We start from the raw sequence: 27,538 nt of genomic DNA on the forward strand, positions 1-27,538 counted from the left end.
GCTGTCCAGCTGAATGTTGTTCTATTTTGTTTTACTTAGGACTCACTACTCAACAGTCGGAAGTGATTGTATCTGCATTAGTGAAAATCGTGAGCACCAACCTGGATACGATTTACAAGGACATGGTGACCAAAGTACAGCAGGTTAGCTCAAAGAGGGTGGAAGGGTTAAAGTCAGTTGAAATCCGGTATGTCTGCTAATGAAATGCACATTGCTGTATTATTTACTGGTAGACCGTGTTTAAAAACTTGAAAGTGAACAGCTATCCCTGAATATCCACCGGCTGTTGAGTTTTGTCTTGAATCTATCAAGCAGCTATCAAAGTGTTGTGATGGACCTTGACACTTAGGAACTACCATCTGGTACAATGTTCATGAGTTTTTTGTTTCTTTGTTTGTTTCTTTGTTTCCTCCTAGCTTTATTTTAACCTGAAAAGGCTTTTACTCAGTCATAGGAGATACTCTAAACATGGATTTAACTATTTACAGCTCCTACATTATTTTCTCTAGTTATACAGCAGCGAAGGAAAAGATTTCCTCCTGTAATTTACCATTCTGTTATGTGGCCTGTTTCTAAATATATCTTTCTGTCATAGTGACATTTATATTGTACTAGAATTGAGCTAAACTTCTTTGCAATGATTTTAGTGTGTGGTTAGTGTAGTTGTATGTACTGATAACGCTCAGGAAGAGTATGTTTTGGATGCTGATTTTGTAAGTTTTCTGTTTCCTTTGCTGCATGTTATTCATGGTATACTCTAAATCCATGCAGCATATATATATAAACTGGTGAGAGGAACTGAAGAAAACTTGCTTGGAAATAGACTGGTAATTCTGAATATCTAGAGATCCATCTTGGCTACCAGAAAATTGCATTGACTTGAAGTGAATTTGTGGGGGGATTGGCTGTTTTATTTTTGGGAGGGAATCCTTAGACAAAGTGTACGCAGGTAGATCTGTGTAAGCATGTGGACGTGAAAGTGTTGAATATTGCTATGTTATGCTTTTAGGCACTTCAGCCTCCAGAAATAAAACCAAATTCAGCGTAAGACACATTTAGCTGTATCGTGGAACTTAAGCATCTTTTGAATGTGATTAGCAGTATCTAGTATGCTGGAATTCCCACACATAAGTGAGTCAAATAGGCAATGCTAGTGGGAAGAAGTAACTGAAGTTCTTAGCTCTGTGAGGCTGTCACTTTACAAACAAAGGATTTAACTAATTTTATGGTAACTGAGTTGCTATCTTCATGTGAGAAAACTGTTTGGTGAAGAGGAGAGAGAATGAAAGTAAGCTGGACACATCAGGCAATAAGAAAGGAGATATCCATGGCAGTAGTCTTCCTGCAGATCTTTTGTGATACGTCCAATACACTGACCCACTGCATTTTTTTAATTCTTTTTAAAGTGCTGTAGTCAGGTAGCCTTTTCTAAACAGTGCTGTAAATTAGACTGTCCTTACTTGTCAAAAACGAAGTTATAGTGTCAGATTTTTAATGGTATTAGTCCAGAATCAAAAGCAAGGACCTGCTTATTAGTGGTAAAGTTCAGCAATGAGAGGGGAATCCCTGTTCGCATGTGGATAGTGTAACATCTAGAGCAGAATCTACAGACCTTTCCATCCTCCAAAATGAAGAAGGATGCTTGTTTGCCATCTGTCAGCTCACTTCTGTCAGTGAGAAGAGTGTTTAAAAGTGTAAGTATAGTGCATGATTCTGCTCAGCTGAATAGGAAAGTGGAGTGAGCTCTCTTCCATGGGAAGGTGGAAAAGGAGGAAGTTACAAGAGTAGGGTGGCACTGGGGAGTCTTGGTGTGGAAGCTGGCTTTCCTCTTTTAGCACAGTGGCACCTTTTCTCCCTTCTCCCTAAAGCCTTTGCTAGGTTAAGAATTTGAAGACTTAGAAGAGAGTTTATCCTAGGCTATTAGTTGAACTGTTCTGATCTGTTAGAATTTCTGATTACAAATGATTTACCACAACTTGCTTGTTTCGTCACTTTCACTTGGTCTGTCTTGCTTTCTTTGAAACTGAAATAATCAGTCTCAAATTACCAGATTAAAAATTTCAGAGTACCTGAATAGCCTGTTGTATTTGTACGCGCAGATGAGAAAAACATTATGGCTCCATGTCCTGAGGCTTGTCTTCTGTCTTTTAAAGGAGATTGCTCTTCAACAAGTTATGTCCCATATTGATGGAGTGAAAAAGGATATGATTATATTGGGAAAAAGCGAGCTTTCAGCTCTTCGTTCAGAAAATGAGGTAAAAATCAGTATCTTCGACTTGTACCACTTGTTTTTCATTAAGGATGTAAAAAAGTGGTTTGTACCCAGGGTACAAACTTGGGTGCTGATATGGTTTAACACCGAATTATTAATAACCTCGTGAAGGGGCAGGATGCACCCTCAGCAAGTTTGTGAGTGATCCAAAGTTGGGAGGAGTTGCTGACCAACAGACTATTGATGCCTCTCCATCCTGATGGAAGCTGGAAAAATGGGCTGTTGGGAGTCTCGTGGAGTTTGACAAAAGACTTAAATCTTCCTGGTTATGTGTGAAATAGAGAAGAAAACAATGAGGGAGGAAGAAGCTACTGAGCTGTATATCCTAAATTGTTGATGCAGCTGTTGCTCTTTTTTGTTAGAATAATTTTCATACATTAATAGAAGATGCTACAACTATTCCTATTTCATATTTCTTCTGAAAGAAATAGTGATAGATTAAGTTACCTTAGAAGTGTAGAACTTACCTAGAGACCATTCAGGGAATTGCTGGCTGCATTTTGATGCTTAGCAATTTCTTTTTAAGGCTAAACAAACCTATTGCTTACTGTCTTGCTTACTCTTTTTGCTCTCCACTCCTATGCTACTTGCTGCAGTCTCCCATCATCTTGGTGGCTCTCTCCTGAGCTTGTTCCAGCATGTCAACATTTGTCTTATACCAGAGAGCCTAAAGCTGGACACAGCTTTTTTGGTGCAAGCTCACAAGTGCTAAACATGGGAGAATAATCACTTACCTTTGGCTGTGTTTACCCTTGCTAATGCCATCCTGTGCGTTTGGCCACCTGTAGTGCTGTGGGACAGTACTAGCTTCTGTCCTGATGCTTGGAAATGTGCACTACTGAGTGAGTACGTATGTGCATACACTTGGGTCTGTCTACACACATACTGAGGATATAGATGGATTTAAACCACATTCATTCTGCCTTCTGTTGTGGTTTAACCTGGCAAGTGGCTGAGCATCACACCATCATGTGCTCATTCCTCCCCCTTCCCAGTGGGATGTGGGAGATAATTAAAAACTAATAAAGTAAAACTCATAGGCTGAGATAAAACTATCTGCTAAAATAGGGGAAAGGAAAATAGTATGTCTGTATAATAGATATAACAAGTGATGCACAAGTAATTGCTCACCATACCAACTGCTGCCCAGCTAGCATCCTGAGCAGTGGGAGAGAGAGGGAGATGAACTCCAACTCCCTTCAAAACTCCTTCTGCTTGATATCATTTGGTATGGAATAGCCCTGTGGCCAGTTTAAGTAAACTGTCTTAATTCTGTTCCCTCCCAGCTCCTTGGGCCCTTCACTGCACGTAGTCTTGGCTCTGTATATGCTGCTGAGCAGGCAACTACAAATACCAGTGTGTTGTCAACATTATTTTTCTCCTAGAACCTAAACATAGCATCGAACCAGACACTGAAAAAAAAAACATCCATTCCAGCTGAAACTAAGACACCTTCCTTTCACAGTGTGGATTATAGTAATTGCTACTAATCATTGAAATTGCCTATATTTATAGACTGTCGGTTTCTGTGTACAATACTAAAATGTACATTTCTTTTCTGCTCTCCCAGAGAATAAAACTTGAACTCCAGCAGATAAAGAAGCAAGTCATGGTAAGATACTGTACCAATATAATCAAGAATTATCACGTCTCTTATTCACTTAAAAAATGTTGCTGTTACGATTTTATTGTAAACGTTGTGTTTGATTGTTGTATATATGGGATAATGAAACTGAAATTGAGGGGACAGATTGGGCTGCAATGAAGTCAGTTTCACATGTATTTAATTTATTGCGAGAGAATTGTAAACTGTACAAGTAACTGAATTTAAATTTAACTGTCCAGAATTTGAAATAGCTTTTAAATGTCTTAGCCTCTAAGTTTGGGACCAGTATGCTTGGTCCCACTTGCCTGTGAGTGAATGACCTTAGCAAGAAAATGTGTTTTTTGGAGGAAACTCACTTGTTAATTATGTACAGGTTTAAAGATCAGTGCTGTGTTTCTGCTCTTTATAGTTTGCTTCTCCTGATTTACAGTCGAAATAGCTTTCTCTCATCAAGACTGCTTCAAAACCTATTACTTAGATGAACATGTAGCTTTTACACAGACAGAAATTCTTGCAAAAATGATTAAGGTTGGAAACTGTTTCATGTTAGGAAGGGCTTAATGCATACTAGCTTTCAGAATAAAGTTTTTAAAATACATTCAGCATCTGATTTTTGTCTTGAACTTCATTGTTTTGCTTGCATATAAGTATATGAGTTAGCATATTCAGTGGTAGAACGTGAAAGATCTGAGTCATCTTTGTTTTGGTTTTTTTTTTTAACTTAAATGTCTTTAAATTTCACTTTTTACTGTAAATATAAAATAATTTTAATGATTACATTTGCTCATACTTCTAAAGGACAGATTGACACAGTGTTGTAAAGGCTTCAAAATAACACAATCTTTTCATTAAATTGCAACATCCTGCTGTAAGGCCATCTAATTACAACAGGTTCAAAAATCCTAGCATAGAAATTGAGTGTCATTATTATTCATACTACTTAATGAAGTCTTGTCTAGCTGACATCAGTCTGTTTGAGAGATGTTTACTTGTTTTTAACTGCAGAATATCCCAGAACATCATCAATCTCTTGAATCTCCCACACATTCATCCCATCAGTAGCTTGCCTTATGACAAAGTGTCATCTGGCTAGAATTCCTGCAGGGAATTTAATTTAAAATGTCAGCTGTCACTGAAGATGAAGTAGGAACTGCTTAGAGTTATCCACGAAACAAAATACTTAGTGATAGTTTTAAAAGTTATGTGTTTAAAAATAATAAACATTTTCCGTCTAAGTTGTCAGTGTTTGTTTTTTTTCTGAGAGCCTAGATGCAGTCTTTAGAAACATTTCCTTTTAAATTTTAAACTTGTAAACTGTTTTAGTTTATAATAGTATAGCTTAGTTTATAATAGTAGAGCTTAGTTGTTTATAATAGTAGAGCTTAGTTTATAATAGTAGAGCTTAGTTTATAATAGTAGAGCTTAGTTTATAATAGTAGAGCTTAGTTGTTTATAATAGTAGAGCTTAGTTGTTTATAATAGTAGAGCTTAGTTGTTTATAATAGTAGAGCTTAGTTGTTTATAATAGTAGAGCTTAGTTGTTTATAATAGTAGAGCTTAGTTGTTTATAATAGTAGAGCTTAGTTGTTTATAATAGTAGAGCTTAGTTGTTTATAATAGTAGAGCTTAGTTGTTTATAATAGTAGAGCTTAGTTGTTTATAATAGTAGAGCTTAGTTGTTTATAATAGTAGAGCTTAGTTGTTTATAATAGTAGAGCTTAGTTGTTTATAATAGTAGAGCTTAGTTGTTTATAATAGTAGAGCTTAGTTGTTTATAATAGTAGAGCTTAGTTGTTTATAATAGTAGAGCTTAGTTGTTTATAATAGTAGAGCTTAGTTGTTTATAATAGTAGAGCTTAGTTGTTTATAATAGTAGAGCTTAGTTGTTTATAATAGTAGAGCTTAGTTGTTTATAATAGTAGAGCTTAGTTGTTTATAATAGTAGAGCTTAGTTGTTTATAATAGTAGAGCTTAGTTGTTTATAATAGTAGAGCTTAGTTGTTTATAATAGTAGAGCTTAGTTTTGTTGTGGTTTTGTGTTTTTGATGCCGGTATTCCACATCAGAGCATCATGCAGCAGTTAAGGAGTTAATGCTGGGGGAGCAGCAGAGGGGAGGGGCGGAGCTCCGCACCGGATGCAGGCGGCGGGATGCAGGCGGCGATCGGTCTGGGCGCGTTGCTCTGGGCTGCCGTGGAGGTTCAGCACGTGTGCTTCCCCTGCAGGTCCTCCTTAACGTAAGCTCACAGCTTTTGGTTTGGAAATTGTTATCTCTCTTTCAATTGTTCAATTTTATTAGATTTAGTAAAGTTACCGTTCCTTCTCAGATCGTGCCATTGTTTTCTTGTAGACCCATCTCTTCCCGCCGTTTCCCCCTCCCCCTCCCGGAGCGCGGCTCTGCTCGGGCGGCCGCGCGGCCACTGACGCAGTTTCTTTTTCTCTCCCCTCTCCCTTCTCGGTTTTCCCTTGGGTCACTGTCACGGACAACACCGTGACAATTATTGGTGGAGAATGCGGGCAGTGCAGTATTGGCACTCCATTGTAAATCTGGTGCAGAGTGGACTAAGGTTTTTCATGTACCTCATAGCATGCTGGCGTCTTTTTAAGCTCCTCGCGTTCAGCACCGGAGTAATGTGGATATACAGCTACTTTAGTGTGCTGAGGGGGTTACATGCCTCCTACCTAAACGCCCTGGCTAACGTGACAGATTATGCGGCATTTGGAACGGTTTCCAATTACTCTTTTCAGGTCTTTACCTATATTCAAGATGTCAGCCCGGCAACTGTGTTATCTGTTTTTCTGCATGCACTCTCTGCAATAGTAATTTACATCATGTGGAGGAAGCTTTCCTCAAAACCAGAGAGTGTTGAATGGCAGGGAAGGTGGAAAAAATTAGGAAAGAAATTAGAAGCGTGGGGACCCCCGGTGTTATGCAATTTTGATCTTGAGCACCTGTGGGATCCTGAGAAATTCAGTGAGTGTTTAGGTAAGGAGTCATGTGACTCAGGACGATCTGAGAAGGAATGTATTGTTTGGGGTCTGGCTTGTGCTTATCGAGCCATAATTGATGTTCTTGAGAGAAATGGTTTCCAAACCAAGGTCCAAAGCAAAAATGAAAACCTCGAAGTTAGACCTGACCAATCACAGGAAGCACCGGTATCAGTGTCGGTTGCCCCTGTGGAAGGCCAGAAATGGACACGGCCGTCCTCGCGCCTAGAACGGAAAGAAGAAGAAGCAGAGAAAAAAAAGGAAGATCCAGGCGAGGGGCCCTCCTCAGCACCACCACCACCACCACCACCACCACCACCACCACCTAAAAAGGCCACTAAGAAAAGTGAGAGACATGGAGAAGACAGCGATGATGATGGAGTCACTGTTACCACTACTCGTCGGCCCCTAAAGATGACTGAAATACAAGGTTCAAGAAAGGAGTTTGTACGGCGCTCGGGTGAATCTATTGTCACCTGGTTGCTGCGGTGTTGGGACAGCGGTGCCAGCAGCGTGTCCCTAGATGGCAGCGAAGCCCGCCAACTGGCAAGCATTGCCCGAGACCCAGCTATCGACAGAGGAATTGGCAGATGTCTGAATGGAGTCGCTACCCTCTGGGAACGAGTACTAGTGGCTGTAAAGGATAGATACCCTTACAAAGATGATCTGGAGCCTAAGGTGGAAAGATGGAACACCGTGGAGAAAGGCATCCAATTTTTGAGAGAAACAGCCGTAGTAGAGATGCTGTATGATCCCAATTTCGTCCCTAACAACCCACACCAGGACCGTGATCCTGATAGAGTAAGGTGCACACCTGATGTATATCGCAAGCTCTCAAAAACAGCACCAGAGAGGTACGCAAGTACACTGGTAGCAATGTTCCATAGATTCGAGGGTCAAGACAGAAGACTTCCAGTTTATGAATTAACTATTACACTCCAAAACTTTGAACAGCAGTTTCCACCATCACGTGCTTCCATTGCAGCTATAGTAGCAGAAGAAGTAGGTGAGATTAAGGAGACACAGAAAACTATACTGGACGAACTGTCATTACTGATGAATAGGGATGAACCTGTGTCAGTATTGGAAACACCTGATGAAGACGAGCATGACGCAAAGAATCTGATGAAGCAATTTATCAAACTGTTGAAAGTCTCGGCCACCAAAGGCAACCGCCCCTCTGCACGAGCAAATGACGGCAGTAACATCATGTCACGTGTGGCCATGTGGAGCTTCTTACGAGAAAACGGAGAGGACATGAGGAAGTGGCATAAAAAACCCACTCCTGTACTGCGAGCACGGGTGAGAGAACTACAGCAGAGATCAGCCACCAATGAAATTGCTCCCGTCACTGCAGGTAACCAATAGAGGGGCCCTGCCCTCAGCCAGGGGAGGGAAAGGGATAACAGAGTGTATTGGACTGTGTGGATTAGATGGCCTGGCACATTAGAGCCACAAAGATATAAGGCACTGGTGGACACTGGTGCACAGTGCACTCTGATGCCCTCGAGTTATAAAGGGACAGAGTTGATTCATATTTCTGGAGTGACTGGGGGTTCTCAGGAACTGTCTGTGTTGGAGGCAGAAATAAGCCTCACCGGTAAAACCTGGCAGAAGCATCCCATAGTGACTGGACAGGGGGCTCCATGCATACTCGGTATTGACTATCTCAGAAGGGGACATTTCAAGGATCCCAAGGGGTACCGATGGGCTTTTGGAATAGCTGCTGTAGATGCAGACAACATTCAGCAGCTGTCTGTTTTACCTGGCCTGTCAGAAGATCCGTCTGTTGTGGGGGTACTGAAAGTGAAAGAGCAGCAGGTACCTATCGCTACAAAAACAGTGCACAGACGGCAGTACCGCACCAACAGGGATTCCTTGCTCCCCATTCATAACTTGATCCGTCAGCTAGAGAGCCAGGGAGTGATCAGCAAGACTCACTCACCTTTTAACAGCCCCATATGGCCGGTGCGTAAAGCCAGTGGAGAATGGAGGCTGACGGTAGATTACCGTGGCCTGAATGAAGTCACACCCCCACTGAGTGCTGCTGTGCCAGATATGTTGGAGCTGCAGTATGAACTGGAGTCAAAAGCAGCCAAGTGGTATGCCACTATTGACATTGCCAATGCATTCTTTTCTATTCCTTTGGCCACAGAGTGCAGACCACAGTTTGCTTTCACCTGGAGGGGCGTTCAGTACACCTGGAACCGTTTGCCCCAGGGGTGGAAACACAGCCCAACCATCTGCCATGGGCTGATTCAAACCACACTGGAACAGGGTGGGGCACCTGAGCACCTCCAGTATATTGATGACATTGTTGTGTGGGGTGATACAGCAGAGGAAGTTTTTAAAAAAGGAGAGCAAATAATCCAAATTCTTCTGGGTGCTGGTTTTGCTATTAAACGGAACAAAGTGAAGGGACCTGCCCAAGAAATTCAATTCCTTGGAGTAAAATGGCAAGATGGACGTCGTCACATTCCAGGAGATGTGATTGACAAAATCACCAGTATGTCACCACCCACTATCAAGAAAGAGACACAGTCTTTTCTGGGTGTAGTAGGTTTTTGGAGGATGCACATCCCAAACTACAGCCTCATAGTAAGCCCCCTCTATCAAGTGACTCGGAAAAAGAATAATTTTGCATGGGGTCCTGAACAGCAGCAGGCCTTTGAGCAAATTAAGCAGGAGATAGCCCGTGCTGTGGCCCTGGGGCCGGTACGGTTGGGACAGGATGTGAAAAACATCCTCTACACTGCTGCTGGAGAGAAAGGTCCCACTTGGAGTCTGTGGCAAAGAGCCTCTGGGGAGACCCGAGGCCGACCCCTTGGATTTTGGAGCAGAGCGTACAGGGGTTCAGAGGAGTGCTACACTCCAACTGAGAAGGAGATTTTGGCCGCATACGAGGGGGTTCGGGCTGCCTCTGAAGTAATTGGTACTGAGACACAGCTCCTCCTGGCACCTCGACTGCCAGTGCTGAATTGGATGTTCAAAGGAAAGGTTCCCCCCACCCATCATGCTACCGATGCCACCTGGAGTAAGTGGATTGCACTGATTACGCAGCGAGCTCGGATGGGGAACCTCAACCGTCCAGGAATCCTGGAGGTGATCATGGACTGGCCTGAAGGCAAGAAATTTGGAACATCCCCATCAGAGGAGATACCACGTGCTAAAGAGGCCCCACCATATAACGAACTACTAGAGAATGAAAAGACGTATGCCCTCTTCACTGATGGATCGTGTCGTATTGTTGGGAAGCATCGCAGATGGAAGGCTGCTGTGTGGAGCCCCACACGACGAGTTGCAGAGGCCACCGAAGGAGAAGGAGAGTCAAGCCAGTTTGCGGAGGTAAAGGCCGTCCAGCTGGCCTTAGATGTGGCTGAACGGGAGAGGTGGCCCATGCTATATCTTTATACTGACTCTTGGATGGTGGCAAATGCTTTATGGGGGTGGTTGCAGCAGTGGGAACAGGACAACTGGCAACGGAAGGGTAAACCTATTTGGGCTGCTGAACTGTGGAAAGACATTGCTGCCCGAACAAAAAGGTTGGGTGTAAAGGTGCGCCATGTAGATGCTCATGTGCCCAAGAATCGAGCTACTGAAGAGCAAAGAAATAACCATCAGGTAGATCGAGCTGCCAGAATTGAGGTGTCTCAGATCGATTTGGACTGGCAGAACAAAGGAGAGCTATTTTTAGCTCGGTGGGCCCATGAGACCTCAGGCCATCAAGGAAGGGATGCGACCTATAAGTGGGCTAGAGACCGAGGGGTGGACTTAACTATGGATGCTGTTGCACAGGTTATCCATGACTGTGACACATGTGCCATAATCAAACAGGCCAAGAGGATGAAACCCCTCTGGCAGGAAGGGCGATGGGAAAAGTATAAATATGGGGAGGCGTGGCAGGTTGATTACATCACCTTGCCACGAACTCGCGATGGTAAGCGTTACGTGCTCACCATGGTGGAGGCGACCACTGGGTGGCTTGAGACATACGCAGTACCCCATGCTACCGCCCGAAACACCATCTTAGGGCTCGAGAGACAAGTCCTATGGAGACATGGCACTCCAGAGAGAATTGAGTCCGATAATGGGACTCATTTCAAAAATTCTCTTGTGGATATCTGGGCCAAAGAACACGGCATTGAATGGATCTACCATATCCCCTACCATGCACCAGCTGCTGGTAAGATCGAGCGCTACAACGGGTTGTTAAAAACCACGTTGAGAGCAATGGGTGGTGGGACATTCAAGCACTGGGAGAAGCATCTGGCAGAAGCCACCTGGCTGGTCAACACTAGGGGATCAGTCAACCGAGAGGGTCCTACACAGTCCAGCTCCCTACAGACCATAGAGGGAGATAAGGTCCCTGTGGTACATGTGAGGAGCATGTTGGGAAAAGCGGTGTGGGTCCTTCCAGCCTCTGGAAAGGGCAAACCCCTCCGTGGAACCGTTTTTGCGCAGGGACCTGGGTGCACCTGGTGGGTAATGGATAAAAATGGGGACGTCCAGTGTGTCCCACAAGGGAATTTGATATTGGGGGAATGCAGTCTGTAATTAAGTGTGTATGTATGTATATATATATATGTTTCTATGTAACTATGTTTCTATGTAACTTATGTTATTACTGTTTGGTTACGTATAGATGTGTGTTAAGCATGATGTGATGATGTGGAATAAGGGGTGGAATGTTGTGGTTTTGTGTTTTTGATGCCGGTATTCCACATCAGAGCATCATGCAGCAGTTAAGGAGTTAATGCTGTGGGAGCAGCAGAGGGGAGGGGCGGAGCTCCGCACCGGATGCAGGCGGCGCTCGGTCTGGGCGCGTTGCTCTGGGCTGCCGTGGAGGTTCAGCACGTGTGCTTCCCCTGCAGGTCCTCCTTAACGTAAGCTCACAGCTTTTGGTTTGGAAATTCTTATCTCTCTTTCAATTGTTCAATTTTATTAGATTTAGTAAAGTTACCGTTCCTTCTCAGATCGTGCCGTTGTTTTCTTGTAGACCCATCTCTTCCCGCCGTTTCCCCCTCCCCCTCCCGGAGCGCGACTCTGCTCGGGCGGCCGCGCGGCCACTGACGCAGTTTCTTTTTCTCTCCCCTCTCCCTTCTCGGTTTTCTCTTGGGTCACTGTCACGGACAACACCGTGACAAGTTTATAATAGTATAGCTTAGTTTATAATAGTATAGCTTAGTTTATAATAGTAGAGCTTAGTTTATAATAGTAGAGCTTAGTTTATAATAGTATAGCTTAGTTTATAATAGTATAGCTTAGTTTATAATAGTATAGCTTAGTTTATAATAGTATAGCTTAGTTTATAATAGTATAGCTTAGTTTATAATAGTATAGCTTAGTTTATAATAGTATAGCTTAGTTTATAATAGTATAGCTTAGTTTATAATAGTATAGCTTAGTTTATAATAGTATAGCTTAGTTTATAATAGTATAGCTTAGTTTATAATAGTATAGCTTAGTTTATAATAGTATAGCTTAGTTTATAATAGTATAGCTTAGTTATCTTGAGTATCAGGATTCCTTCATGGAAGTCCAATTTCAAAGTGTACCTAGGCAAAGATTTCTAAAATTAGTGAGTTGTAGGTTTATGAAACATGCCCAGAATTTGTAGAAAGTTGTGTTCTTTATCAACTCTTGTTTTCAGTGTTCTGGTATAAAAGTAGTCAGTTTTTTATTTGTTCCAATGAGAATGAATTCATCCTACAGACCACAAGTGGAAGGGCAAGAACACTTGTACTTAGGAAATCTAAGCACATTGGGTGTCTCGAGAATCCAGTTCCTCTCTAATTAGAAAGAGGCACAATATTTTTGTCTAACTTGTTTTTGCTTACAATTAAATAGAAATTCTTGTTCACTGCTTTATCCTTTGTATTCCCATAAGGATGAAATTACCAGAGTTCATGCTGACAACAAACTAAATCTAAACCTAGAGAAGAGCAGAGTAAAAGAATTGGTAAGTTCTGTTCACTTTCTTCTTAGAAACATCTAAAAATTGAATAATCTCTGAATTTGGATAAGAACGTCTGTTCAATATTAATCTGTAGTATTATTCCTTTTTAAGATGCTATTAATCCAAATTAGTCATCCTTAAATGCTGTAATATGGGGTACAGTGGTGGGGAGTTTCTTTGTATGTCTGTCTCTTTTGATATTGTTTCAGTATTGACATTAATGTACTACGGTTAAATATTTCAGTTTTTTGCATTTAAACATTCCAACTAGCTGCCTGGAGATTTTCTAGAGCTGTGCTAGTAATATATCGTCACACTGAGTTAAGTATAAGCATTTCATTATCTTGCCATTACTGAAGATATTTCCTTTCCCTGTAACGGGAGAATTCAGTGTGGCTAGTCTGTCAGGCAGTATGTGTTGTGAAAGTAGTTGTGACTAATTTTCATTGTAACTGATACTGATTCTGATTGTTTTTGACTTTGAAATATGTGTAGAATTTAATTGACAAGCGTTTTAATTAGATTAACAGAAATGAAAAATTAGAAGATACATAATTTTGCATTAGATGGAGCACTCTGAGTAGAAATTTGGTTTTAGATCTTTTTTGAATAGCTTTTATGAACCTGAATTTCATCATTGAAATGGACACATCTTTTAGTGACATTTTTCTGCAAATTTTAATTCAGTCCTTTTATCACCGGTGGGTAATGAAGAAGTAATATTTACTTGCAATCTCAACAGTAAGAAATGTTGGGGTGTAAGTCACTTTCTGTGTATGCCCCCTTGAAGTTGTCGCCTGCTTGAGATTAATGCTGAAAGAGATTATCTTAATTTGCCAGCACTCATGTCAGCCATTTCTTATGTTTCAAACTCTAAATGCTTTATCTTTTAATAAGTTCACTCTCCAGCAAATGTGAAGTGGAAGTCTTCATTACCTAATGCACATCTGCTTATGCCCTGATTTATATCTGCAACGATACAGATTGAATTGAAAATCCTGAAGTATGGAACAAACTTTCACTTACATTCGTGTGCTCTTGCATCACTGTGTCGCTCAAGTTTGCTGTTTAGAAATATCAAGATGCATCTGACAGAACTGCATTTTCTCTGAACTGCAAAAAAAAAAAAAAAAGGACTTAAGGGGAAATCTCCCTGTTTAACTTCAGAGTGGGGTTAACCTTGCCTTTCTTCTTATGTACTTGTATTATTACAGACATGTTTTGGTGTTTTATAACAAAAGGATGCATTTTGGTTTCTTGAAGCTCAGTTTAAAAACCTTGGGGCTGACCTAGCTTCTAGCCACAAGGCAAACTTGAACAAATGCGGACATCAACAGAGTGGCTTGCAGAATATAAATTATTCAGAAAACATCTATTTTGATAACAGCACCTATACATAGTTAAGCAGAAACTATTTCAATCTATGTGTTACACTGTTTATTTTAAATGTAAATCTACCTTTGGTGGTGATAACCAGATTGTTAATATGTGGTTCTGTCCATGCAGAATCATAGAATGACTTGCATTGGAAGGGACTTTAAAGACCATCGTGCTGTGGGCAGAGTTGCCACCTACCAGATCAGGCTGCCCAGGACCCCAGTCAACCTGGCCTCAAGCACCTCCAGGGATGGGGCACTGTTATGTTAAACTTCATACATGACTTTTAAAAATTGCATTGTTTTATAAATGTTTTGCCATGTTAACAGGTTGAGGAATTTCACTTTGAGACAATATATGCTACTGATTTCTTTTTTTTGTCCTTGTCATCAATTTGCAGAATTTAGTAACATATGTTTTATTAATTATAGACACATTATTATTTGTCTCTTTTTTCTATGTTTGTAGCCTTATGCTATTTCTTAATTGGATCTTTAGATCTGTTAGAAGTTCAAATAGTGTTCTGGATCTTTAAAGAGAGTTTTTCAGCGCTGAGGCGTTTATGTAGGTTAGTCTGAGTTTGATGACAAAGTGAGATATACCTCTAGACTGGAAGGAAAAAGAAGTCACTTTTCACATGGGAACATCAGGAGATGAAGTTATTGCTGTGTAACTGAGGATTCTGAGATGGGAGCCTGATGACTTAATACTCTGCACTGATGGCTTAGCAGCTGTCCTAGGAGTAACTGAATTGCTTTAGTAGCAGGTAGGAACCATTACAGATGTCAAATAATGCCTGTTCATGTATCAGAAACCTGCCTTAAAGGTATGCTTCTTGAATGTGTTTACCTTTCCTTCAATCCAGATAACCAGAGTTTCTAAGTAAACCAGGACTTCTGATTTATAGTACCTATCTTTCAAGTGTTTCTGAACCAGTGACTTGACATGAGATGCAAATGTTTTATGTTTACCAAATATAGCATTTTCAGTGGTGTTCCCCAGGTGTTGTTCGGACCATTTCAAAATTTTGAATAGAGAATTGCCGTAATGCTGGTGAAACATCTTTGGTAGCTGAGTTTGCTATGACAGTTTAAAAACCACTCCCCTTACTGAAGAAGGCAGATGGTTCAGTCTTCTTGGCATTCGTATGCTCTGTGAGTTAGTTAACTGCCCTATTTCCTCTTCAGAATCACAGGTCAAAATGCAGGTCTGCCAACTTTTCTGCCAGCTGCTTTTTAATGTATTTCGTTGTTCCAGCTTGTGTTGAACACCTGTCTAAATTCAGCTTTCCAAGTGACAGCAGTCACCTTGCAATACTCTCTTTCAAGTGTTGTCGGACAACATGGTCGTTCAGATTCAGTTTTGTAGAAAACTGGAAAGCAAAGAACAGAAAAGGAAGCATGCTTTTAAGCATTTGGGAAAAGGCTTAAGGATGATATCATATTTATCTGTCTTTTTTTTTTGTTTTTCCCTTCCAGCATTCACTTAATGAAAGAAAACTACTCGAAATGAGGACAGAAATAGTGGAATTGGTAACAACTTGGTAGCTTGTTATTATATAACAAAGCTTTTTTTACTTGTCTTAGAGAGCTGGTACTATTTTTGAAGCTGCTCATGCACTTAGACACACTTCAATGTACAAAACGTCATTGAGATTTGTTATTTTTCTATGTATTTCCATAGTGGTACAGATAACTCTAGCATCTACAGAATAGGAAGGCTTATATATGTTAGTACATCATAACCTGTTCAGTGGGCTTTTGTTTGTTGGTTTGTTTTGAAATTTCAAGTATGTAGCATTTTCTGTAGGCAGAACACTTAAGGTTGCTTTTCGTTTCTTTAAATCAGTGACGTTTTCCGTGTTCAGTGGAACTGAAACACTTATCTTGATTGATTTGGCTTCATTTTAGCAGAAACCTTTACTAAAGTATTCCTCTTCGTTTTGTTTCATTACTGTAGAGAATTATTCACAGGAAGACCTCTAGTCATAAATCATTAACTGATGACAACGTTTCAGTAGTGATGATTTGAAAATACCAGCACCAGAGCAGCAGCTGTTCTGACTTTACAAGCTTGATCTTTCAGTCCTTTCTGAGTAATAATTCCATCTCATTTTTTTCTATGAAGTCCTGTCTTCTGTCATAATCAGATTCTGACTTCGTCATTCTGTAGACGTTTCTGCAGTAGAATTCACTGCAAGAAGGAGACATGGTTTTTACATCAAAAGACCTATTCTGATATTTCTAAGGATCTGTCATGGTTTTATGATTTTTGGTACTGGTATTCCACATCATAACATCATGTAGTGCATTTAGAGTTAAAGAGTTAATGCTCCAGCTCCGTGGATCATCGATAGTTCCAGGTATACCTGTCTCAGAAGAGAAGAAGAACTACATTCCCCAGAGGACTTTGCGATGCTTTGCGTTCTTACGTGTTTACGCTCAGAGGGAAAGATAAAAACTGTCTGCGGTCACGGGACACTCTCTCTTTCCTTTGGGATCGACTCAGCAGTGGGTGCTCGCTGCCGTCCGCCTTCAGCGTTAGCGTAAGGCCTTCGGTTTATCGGACACTCTCTCTTGCTCATTTTATTTGATTTATTAGCTTTAATTCCAATTATATTGTATTATATTGTGTTATTTTGCTTTCCGATATCTTATTTAGTAAATTAGCTTTCCTCCTCAGATCGTTGCCGCTGTTTTGTTCCTAGGCCCATCTCCCTTTTCCCTTTTCCCTTTCCCCCTTCCCCTTTCCTGGGGTGTGGGTCCGTGGGTCCCCCGCACCAATCGTCACGGAACCGGGCCGAACCTGCCCGTAAACCGTTGACAGGATCCATACGTTTTCATGCTTCTCCAGTATGTTTCTATCACAAGAGTCTCTTAGACTTCTCAATAGCTATTGTAATTGAGATGTGACTTGAATGTCTGTGGGCCAGATGACAGATTAAAGTGAGTGATTATGCTGCTAGATTGAGATAAGAAGGCACCCAATTCTGCCATGTTCTAGATTACATGTTACTGAACGTGCGATGAAAGTGTACTGAGTTCAATTCCTTAGATATGGCAAGCTAGGAAAAAACTCATTTGCTTTGAATGCAAATTACTTCATTAACGTACATTTAAGGAGGAGTTGGAAGTACAGTTGAGAGGAATGGGTTACATTTCTAAATAAACATGGAACTGTTCAAATTATGTTTGTTTTATTTTCTAGCATGCACAACAAGATCGAGCTCTGACGCAAACAGACAGAAGAATAGACACAGAAGTTGCTGATCTGAAGACAATGCTGGAATCGCTCAAACTTTATAATATTAAGTATTTAGCAGGTAAGATATCTTGTGGTGAACCTGTTAAATTGGACACTGTTTTTGCAAGCTGTCCATTGACTGTATTCATAAAGGCCTGGTTCAAAGAAAATATGAATACTTTTAAGTAGTCTTGGTCAAAATCAGCAGCATTATTACCAGAGAAAGTGTTCTGTAATTCACAGCTGTATTTTGCATGGACTACGCCTGTATGTTCTTTCATTCTTTGTACTGCAGTAGCGTGTGTGAGAAATCTAAAAGATAGAAAATGCTTCATCTGTGCTCAACTAAAATTATAAAAGCAGCCTGCACTTATCTGTCTGATGGAGCTCTACCTACAAAATGGAATGCTTCTGTCTTTCAGAGCATTCATTATCAAATTCTTCAATTACTTAGTTTTCAGGCACATGCGTTAGGAAAAAAAATAGCTTATTGCTCTTGTAGAAAAATGACAAAATATTAATCTTTCCTAAGTATGCAGCGTTGTTAAATGAACAGGATTACAGAAGTTATTCTTCTTATTTAAACTTCTTTATTATTCTTTCACAGTAGGTTTTGTCACTGTTACAATCATGTCTATAATACTGTACTATAGGGATAAGCTTTACAGAGAACCATTACTGAAAAATAAAAGGCAACTTATTTAAACGAGAGGAAGTGCTTTTCCCCACCATCCATACTCATAAACTACTCATGGAAGTAAAAAAATATAAGCAGAATATGTTTACTTAAATGGCTTCCATTGTAAATGGTGGCAAAAATTCTTCTGTGTTTAAATCTAGAAACTAAAAGTTGATGACTAGAAATAATAAAAAAAAAATACAATACAAAACAAATTCATAAGCTTTCATGAAGTAGTTTGCATTTATTTGCTTGAATACTTGACTGTGTTTTAGTAATCCTATTAATCCTCATTTCACAACTGTAACTTTTTGATCTTTTTTCGAATGGTAAGCAGCTAAGTTTTTTTTTTTCCAACCTTTTGGTAGTTTTCCAGTCTAATTCCCACATTCATTTTCCTTCCTCCTCCTCTGTCATTTTTGTGTCCCTCTGCCTTGAAATTGTGTTTTGTAAATTAAAAAGCTTACTTTCTTATATGAGAAAGGAGTGGTGATTTTATCTTTAGCATTGTAGCTAGGTTTGTGCTTAGGTTTGTGAAGATACGTTCCAAGAGCTAATGATTCAATATCTCTCTTCTCCACTTCTGTTTTCTTTCAGGTTCAGTATTTACATGCCTTACCGTAACACTGGGATTTTATCGTTTATGGACTTAATAAAGCATCACTTTTAAGGGACTTCTACTGTCTTGTTTTCTGAAAAACAGAAAAAACTGTCTTTGCTTGAACTTCAACCAAGTCTTGAATGTTTTATTTATTTTTTTGTGAAGAAGACTGTGTTGAGAATGTAACCAAAGATGTGCCTAGAAACAAACTGTACATATGTCATGCCTATTTGGAATTCACTTACCTCTGAATAAAGCATTTGTGCTATTTTCCTCATTCTGAACTACAGTTTGCCTTGCTTTGCAGAGTGCCACATAAGAGCAAAGACTGACATTCATTCCGATTGCGTGGGGCTGCATGCACTAGGAATTGCATTCTGTTGTCTGTTCAGACATGCTTACCAGAGTCGGTTGCATCTATTGGACTGGAATTGTGATTGTTAGTATAAAACTGAAACTAAATGTTTTGTGGCTTGGAGGCGCTCTTGTTTAAGTAGGATTAGGGTTAACTGAATCGTGCTTACTTCTTGTCACGGTGTTGTCCGTGACAGTGACCCAAGGGAAAACCGAGAAGGGAGAGGGGAGAGAAAAAGAAACTGCGTCAGTGGCCGCGCGGCCGCCCGAGCAGAGTCGCGCTCCGGGAGGGGGAGGGGGAAACAGCGGGAAGGGATGGGTCGACAAGAAAACAACGGCACGATTTGAGCAGGAACGGTAACTTTACTAAATCCAATAAAATTGAACAATTGAAAGAGAGAGAAAAAATTTTCAAACCAGAAGCTATACGCTAAGGAGGACCTGCAGGGGAAGCACACGTGCTGAACCTCCACGGCAGCCCAGAGCAACGCGCCCAGACCGAGCGCCGCCTGCATCCGGTGCGGAGCTCCGCCCCTCCCCTCTGCTGCTCCCCCAGCATTAACTCCTTCACTGCTGCGTGATGCTCTGATGTGGAATACCGGCATCAAAACCACAACATTCCACCCCTTATTCCACGTCATCACATCATGCTTAACACACATCTATACATAACCAAACAGTAATAACATGAGTTACATAGAAACATATATATATATATATATATATACATACATACACACGTAATTACAGACTGCATTCCCCCAGCATCAAATTCCCTTGTGGGACACACTGGACATCCCCATTTTTATCCATTACCCACCAGGTGCACCCAGGTCCCTGCGCAAAAACGGTTCCACGGAGGGGTTTGCCCTTTCCAGAGGCTGGAAGGACCCACACCGCTTTTCCCAACATGCTCCTCACATGTACCACAGGGACCTTATCTCCCTCTATGGTCTGTAGGGAGCCGGACTGTGTAGGACCCTCTCGGTTGACTGATCCCCTAGTGTTGACCAGCCAGGTGGCTTCTGCCAGATGCTTCTCCCAGTGCTTGAATGTCCCACCACCCATTGCTCTCAACGTGGATTTTAACAACCCGTTGTAGCGCTCGATCTTACCAGCAGCTGGTGCATGGTAGGGGATATGGTAGATCCATTCAATGCCGTGTTCTTTGGCCCAGATATCCACAAGAGAATTTTTGAAATGAGTCCCATTATCGGACTCAATTCTCTCTGGAGTGCCATGTCGCCATAGGACTTGTCTCTCGAGCCCTAAGATGGTGTTTCGGGCGGTAGCGTGGGGTACTGCGTATGTCTCAAGCCACCCAGTGGTCGCCTCCACCATGGTGAGCACGTAACGCTTACCATCGCGAGTTCGTGGCAAGGTGATATAATCAACCTGCCACGCCTCCCCATATTTATACTTTTCCCATCGCCCTTCCTGCCAGAGGGGTTTCATCCTCTTGGCCTGTTTAATTATGGCACATGTGTCACAGTCATGGATAACCTGTGCAACGGCATCCATAGTTAAGTCCACCCCTCGGTCTCTAGCCCACTTATAGGTCGCATCCCTTCCTTGATGGCCAGAGGTCTCATGGGCCCACCGAGCTAAAAATAGCTCTCCTTTGATCTGCCAGTCCAAATCGATCTGAGACACCTCAATTCTGGCAGCTCGATCTACCTGATGGTTATTTTTCTGCTCTTCAGTAGCTCGATTCTTGGGCACATGAGCATCTACATGGCGCACCTTTACACCCAACCTTTTTGTTCGGGCAGCAATGTCTTTCCACAGTTCAGCAGCCCAAATAGGTTTACCCTTCCGTTGCCAGTTGTCCTGTTCCCACTGCTGCAACCACCCCCATAAAGCATTTGCCACCATCCAAGAGTCAGTATAAAGATATAGCATGGGCCACCTCTCCCGTTCAGCCACATCTAAGGCCAGCTGGACGGCCTTTACCTCCGCAAACTGGCTTGACTCTCCTTCTCCTTCGGTGGCCTCTGCAACTCGTCGTGTGGGGCTCCACACAGCAGCCTTCCATCTGCGATGCTTCCCAACAATACGACACCATCCATCAGTGAAGAGGGCATACGTCTTTTCATTCTCTAGTAGTTCGTTATATGGTGGGGCCTCTTTAGCACGTGGTATCTCCTCTGATGGGGATGTTCCAAACTTCTTGCCTTCAGGCCAGTCCATGATCACCTCCAGGATTCCTGGACGGTTGAGGTTCCCCATCCGAGCTCGCTGTGTAATCAGTGCAATCCACTTACTCCAGGTGGCATCGGTAGCATGATGGGTGGGGGGAACCTTTCCTTTGAACATCCAATTCAGCACTGGCAGTCGAGGTGCCAGGAGGAGCTGTGTCTCAGTACCAATTACTTCAGAGGCAGCCCGAACCCCCTCGTATGCGGCCAAAATCTCCTTCTCAGTTGGAGTGTAGCACTCCTCTGAACCCCTGTACGCTCTGCTCCAAAATCCAAGGGGTCGGCCTCGGGTCTCCCCAGAGGCTCTTTGCCACAGACTCCAAGTGGGACCTTTCTCTCCAGCAGCAGTGTAGAGCATGTTTTTCACATCCTGTCCCAACCGAACTGGCCCCAGGGCCACAGCACGGGCTATCTCCTGCTTGATTTGCTCAAAGGCCTGCTGCTGTTCAGGACCCCATGCAAAATTATTCTTTTTCCGAGTCACTTGATAGAGGGGGCTTACTATGAGGCTGTAGTTTGGGATGTGCATCCTCCAAAAACCTACTACACCCAGAAAAGACTGTGTCTCTTTCTTGCTAGTGGGTGGTGACATACTGGTGATTTTGTCAATCACATCTCCTGGAATGTGACGACGTCCATCTTGCCATTTTACTCCTAGGAATTGAATTTCTTGGGCAGGTCCCTTCACTTTGTTCCGTTTAATAGCAATATACTTTTCCCCACCATCCATACTCATAAACTACTCATGGAAGTAAAAAAATATAAGCAGAATATGTTTACTTAAATGGCTTCCATTGTAAATGGTGGCAAAAATTCTTCTGTGTTTAAATCTAGAAACTAAAAGTTGATGACTAGAAATAATAAAAAAAAATACAATACAAAACAAATTCATAAGCTTTCATGAAGTAGTTTGCATTTATTTGCTTGAATACTTGACTGTGTTTTAGTAATCCTATTAATCCTCATTTCACAACTGTAACTTTTTGATCTTTTTTCGAATGGTAAGCAGCTAAGTTTTTTTTTTCCAACCTTTTGGTAGTTTTCCAGTCTAATTCCCACATTCATTTTCCTTCCTCCTCCTTTGTCATTTTTGTGTCCCTCTGCCTTGAAATTGTGTTTTGTAAATTAAAAAGCTTACTTTCTTATATGAGAAAGGAGTGGTGATTTTATCTTTAGCATTGTAGATAGGTTTGTGCTTAGGTTTGTGAAGATACGTTCCAAGAGCTAATGATTCAATATCTCTCTTCTCCACTTCTGTTTTCTTTCAGGTTCAGTATTTACATGCCTTACCGTAGCACTGGGATTTTATCATTTATGGATTTAATAAAGCATCACTTTTAAGGGACTTCTACTGTCTTGTTTTCTGAAAAACAGAAAAAACTGTCTTTGCTTGAACTTCAACCAAGTCTTGAATGTTTTATTTATTTTTTTGTGAAGAAGACTGTGTTGAGAATGTAACCAAAGATGTGCCTAGAAACAAACTGTACATATGTCATGCCTATTTGGAATTCACTTACCTCTGAATAAAGCATTTGTGCTATTTTCCTCATTCTGAACTACAGTTTGCCTTGCTTTGCAGAGTGCCACATAAGAGCAAAGACTGACATTCATTCCGATTGCGTGGGGCTGCATGCACTAGGAATTGCATTCTGTTGTCTGTTCAGACATGCTTACCAGAGTCGGTTGCATCTATTGGACTGGAATTGTGATTGTTAGTATAAAACTGAAACTAAATGTTTTGTGGCTTGGAGGCGCTCTTGTTTAAGTAGGATTAGGGTTAACTGAATCGTGCTTACTTCTTGTCACGGTGTTGTCCGTGACAGTGACCCAAGGGAAAACCGAGAAGGGAGAGGGGAGAGAAAAAGAAACTGCGTCAGTGGCCGCGCTGCGCGGCCGCCCGAGCAGAGCCGCGCTCCGGGAGGGGGAGGGGGAAACAGCGGGAAGGGATGGGTCGACAAGAAAACAACGGCACGATTTGAGAAGGAACGGTAACTTCACTAAATCTAATAAAATTGAACAATTGAAAGAGAGAGAAAAAATTTTCCAACCAGAAGCTATACGCTAAGGAGGACCTGCAGGGGAAGCACACGTGCTGAACCTCCACGGCAGCCCAGAGCAACGCGCCCAGACCGAGCGCCGCCTCCATCCGGTGCGGAGCTCCGCCCCTCCCCTCTGCTGCTCCCCCAGCATTAACTCCTTCACTGCTGCGTGATGCTCTGATGTGGAATACCGGCATCAAAACCACAACATTCCACCCCTTATTCCACGTCATCACATCATGCTTAACACACATCTATACATAACCAAACAGTAATAACATGAGTTACATAGAAACATATATATATATATATATATATACATACATACACACGTAATTACAGACTGCATTCCCCCAGCATCAAATTCCCTTGTGGGACACACTGGACATCCCCATTTTTATCCATTACCCACCAGGTGCACCCAGGTCCCTGCGCAAAAACGGTTCCACGGAGGGGTTTGCCCTTTCCAGAGGCTGGAAGGACCCACACCGCTTTTCCCAACATGCTCCTCACATGTACCACAGGGACCTTATCTCCCTCTATGGTCTGTAGGGAGCCGGACTGTGTAGGACCCTCTCGGTTGACTGATCCCCTAGTGTTGACCAGCCAGGTGGCTTCTGCCAGATGCTTCTCCCAGTGCTTGAATGTCCCACCACCCATTGCTCTCAACGTGGATTTTAACAACCCGTTGTAGCGCTCGATCTTACCAGCAGCTGGTGCATGGTAGGGGATATGGTAGATCCATTCAATGCCGTGTTCTTTGGCCCAGATATCCACAAGAGAATTTTTGAAATGAGTCCCATTATCGGACTCAATTCTCTCTGGAGTGCCATGTCGCCATAGGACTTGTCTCTCGAGCCCTAAGATGGTGTTTCGGGCGGTAGCGTGGGGTACTGCGTATGTCTCAAGCCACCCAGTGGTCGCCTCCACCATGGTGAGCACGTAACGCTTACCATCGCGAGTTCGTGGCAAGGTGATATAATCAACCTGCCACGCCTCCCCATATTTATACTTTTCCCATCGCCCTTCCTGCCAGAGGGGTTTCATCCTCTTGGCCTGTTTAATTATGGCACATGTGTCACAGTCATGGATAACCTGTGCAACGGCATCCATAGTTAAGTCCACCCCTCGGTCTCTAGCCCACTTATAGGTCGCATCCCTTCCTTGATGGCCAGAGGTCTCATGGGCCCACCGAGCTAAAAATAGCTCTCCTTTGATCTGCCAGTCCAAATCGATCTGAGACACCTCAATTCTGGCAGCTCGATCTACCTGATGGTTATTTTTCTGCTCTTCAGTAGCTCGATTCTTGGGCACATGAGCATCTACATGGCGCACCTTTACACCCAACCTTTTTGTTCGGGCAGCAATGTCTTTCCACAGTTCAGCAGCCCAAATAGGTTTACCCTTCCGTTGCCAGTTGTCCTGTTCCCACTGCTGCAACCACCCCCATAAAGCATTTGCCACCATCCAAGAGTCAGTATAAAGATATAGCATGGGCCACCTCTCCCGTTCAGCCACATCTAAGGCCAGCTGGACGGCCTTTACCTCCGCAAACTGGCTTGACTCTCCTTCTCCTTCGGTGGCCTCTGCAACTCGTCGTGTGGGGCTCCACACAGCAGCCTTCCATCTGCGATGCTTCCCAACAATACGACACCATCCATCAGTGAAGAGGGCATACGTCTTTTCATTCTCTAGTAGTTCGTTATATGGTGGGGCCTCTTTAGCACGTGGTATCTCCTCTGATGGGGATGTTCCAAACTTCTTGCCTTCAGGCCAGTCCATGATCACCTCCAGGATTCCTGGACGGTTGAGGTTCCCCATCCGAGCTCGCTGTGTAATCAGTGCAATCCACTTACTCCAGGTGGCATCGGTAGCATGATGGGTGGGGGGAACCTTTCCTTTGAACATCCAATTCAGCACTGGCAGTCGAGGTGCCAGGAGGAGCTGTGTCTCAGTACCAATTACTTCAGAGGCAGCCCGAACCCCCTCGTATGCGGCCAAAATCTCCTTCTCAGTTGGAGTGTAGCACTCCTCTGAACCCCTGTACGCTCTGCTCCAAAATCCAAGGGGTCGGCCTCGGGTCTCCCCAGAGGCTCTTTGCCACAGACTCCAAGTGGGACCTTTCTCTCCAGCAGCAGTGTAGAGCATGTTTTTCACATCCTGTCCCAACCGAACTGGCCCCAGGGCCACAGCACGGGCTATCTCCTGCTTGATTTGCTCAAAGGCCTGCTGCTGTTCAGGACCCCATGCAAAATTATTCTTTTTCCGAGTCACTTGATAGAGGGGGCTTACTATGAGGCTGTAGTTTGGGATGTGCATCCTCCAAAAACCTACTACACCCAGAAAAGACTGTGTCTCTTTCTTGCTAGTGGGTGGTGACATACTGGTGATTTTGTCAATCACATCTCCTGGAATGTGACGACGTCCATCTTGCCATTTTACTCCTAGGAATTGAATTTCTTGGGCAGGTCCCTTCACTTTGTTCCGTTTAATAGCAATATACTTTTCCCCACCATCCATACTCATAAACTACTCATGGAAGTAAAAAAATATAAGCAGAATATGTTTACTTAAATGGCTTCCATTGTAAATGGTGGCAAAAATTCTTCTGTGTTTAAATCTAGAAACTAAAAGTTGATGACTAGAAATAATAAAAAAAAATACAATACAAAACAAATTCATAAGCTTTCATGAAGTAGTTTGCATTTATTTGCTTGAATACTTGACTGTGTTTTAGTAATCCTATTAATCCTCATTTCACAACTGTAACTTTTTGATCTTTTTTCGAATGGTAAGCAGCTAAGTTTTTTTTTTCCAACCTTTTGGTAGTTTTCCAGTCTAATTCCCACATTCATTTTCCTTCCTCCTCCTTTGTCATTTTTGTGTCCCTCTGCCTTGAAATTGTGTTTTGTAAATTAAAAAGCTTACTTTCTTATATGAGAAAGGAGTGGTGATTTTATCTTTAGCATTGTAGATAGGTTTGTGCTTAGGTTTGTGAAGATACGTTCCAAGAGCTAATGATTCAATATCTCTCTTCTCCACTTCTGTTTTCTTTCAGGTTCAGTATTTACATGCCTTACCGTAGCACTGGGATTTTATCATTTATGGATTTAATAAAGCATCACTTTTAAGGGACTTCTACTGTCTTGTTTTCTGAAAAACAGAAAAAACTGTCTTTGCTTGAACTTCAACCAAGTCTTGAATGTTTTATTTATTTTTTTGTGAAGAAGACTGTGTTGAGAATGTAACCAAAGATGTGCCTAGAAACAAACTGTACATATGTCATGCCTATTTGGAATTCACTTACCTCTGAATAAAGCATTTGTGCTATTTTCCTCATTCTGAACTACAGTTTGCCTTGCTTTGCAGAGTGCCACATAAGAGCAAAGACTGACATTCATTCCGATTGCGTGGGGCTGCATGCACTAGGAATTGCATTCTGTTGTCTGTTCAGACATGCTTACCAGAGTCGGTTGCATCTATTGGACTGGAATTGTGATTGTTAGTATAAAACTGAAACTAAATGTTTTGTGGCTTGGAGGCGCTCTTGTTTAAGTAGGATTAGGGTTAACTGAATCGTGCTTACTTCTTGTCACGGTGTTGTCCGTGACAGTGACCCAAGGGAAAACCGAGAAGGGAGAGGGGAGAGAAAAAGAAACTGCGTCAGTGGCCGCGCTGCGCGGCCGCCCGAGCAGAGCCGCGCTCCGGGAGGGGGAGGGGGAAACAGCGGGAAGGGATGGGTCGACAAGAAAACAACGGCACGATTTGAGAAGGAACGGTAACTTCACTAAATCTAATAAAATTGAACAATTGAAAGAGAGAGAAAAAATTTTCCAACCAGAAGCTATACGCTAAGGAGGACCTGCAGGGGAAGCACACGTGCTGAACCTCCACGGCAGCCCAGAGCAACGCGCCCAGACCGAGCGCCGCCTCCATCCGGTGCGGAGCTCCGCCCCTCCCCTCTGCTGCTCCCCCAGCATTAACTCCTTCACTGCTGCGTGATGCTCTGATGTGGAATACCGGCATCAAAACCACAAAACCACAACACTTCTTTTAACACATGATTGTGCGGGTACTATGATAAAATGTGTCTTGCCATGTTTATAACAGTGCAACAGCTTCTTTTTCAGATGACCATCCAATCAGTCATCTTTCATAAGTACTGTGTAATGGTAGCAGTGTTTGCTGCTAATTTTGCTTGTAATATATCTAGGTTTTTTACTAACT

The 27,538-nt window shown here is 42.3% G+C and overlaps 1 protein-coding gene across 1 annotated transcript in view; it reads left to right on the forward strand.

Annotated features, from left to right (window-relative positions):
- The window catches only part of LOC136058895 (mitochondrial calcium uniporter regulator 1-like), a 28,535-nt gene extending 9,741 nt beyond the window's left edge, over nt 1–18,794 (forward strand). The window contains exons 4-10 of the mRNA XM_065752677.1: nt 40–143; nt 2,154–2,255; nt 3,843–3,884; nt 12,752–12,823; nt 15,676–15,729; nt 17,405–17,519; nt 18,717–18,794. Coding sequence (XP_065608749.1) covers nt 40–143; nt 2,154–2,255; nt 3,843–3,884; nt 12,752–12,823; nt 15,676–15,729; nt 17,405–17,519; nt 18,717–18,772 — 545 coding nt within the window. The 3' untranslated portion in view covers nt 18,773–18,794. The remainder of the gene's footprint in view (nt 1–39; nt 144–2,153; nt 2,256–3,842; nt 3,885–12,751; nt 12,824–15,675; nt 15,730–17,404; nt 17,520–18,716) is intronic.
- Nucleotides 18,795–27,538: the final 8,744 nt, after the last annotated feature.

This window comes from Cyrtonyx montezumae, unplaced genomic scaffold, assembly GCF_038088225.1.
Source record: "Cyrtonyx montezumae isolate F1298 unplaced genomic scaffold, pur_monq_1.0 scaffold_8, whole genome shotgun sequence".
NCBI lineage: Eukaryota > Metazoa > Chordata > Aves > Galliformes > Odontophoridae > Cyrtonyx > Cyrtonyx montezumae.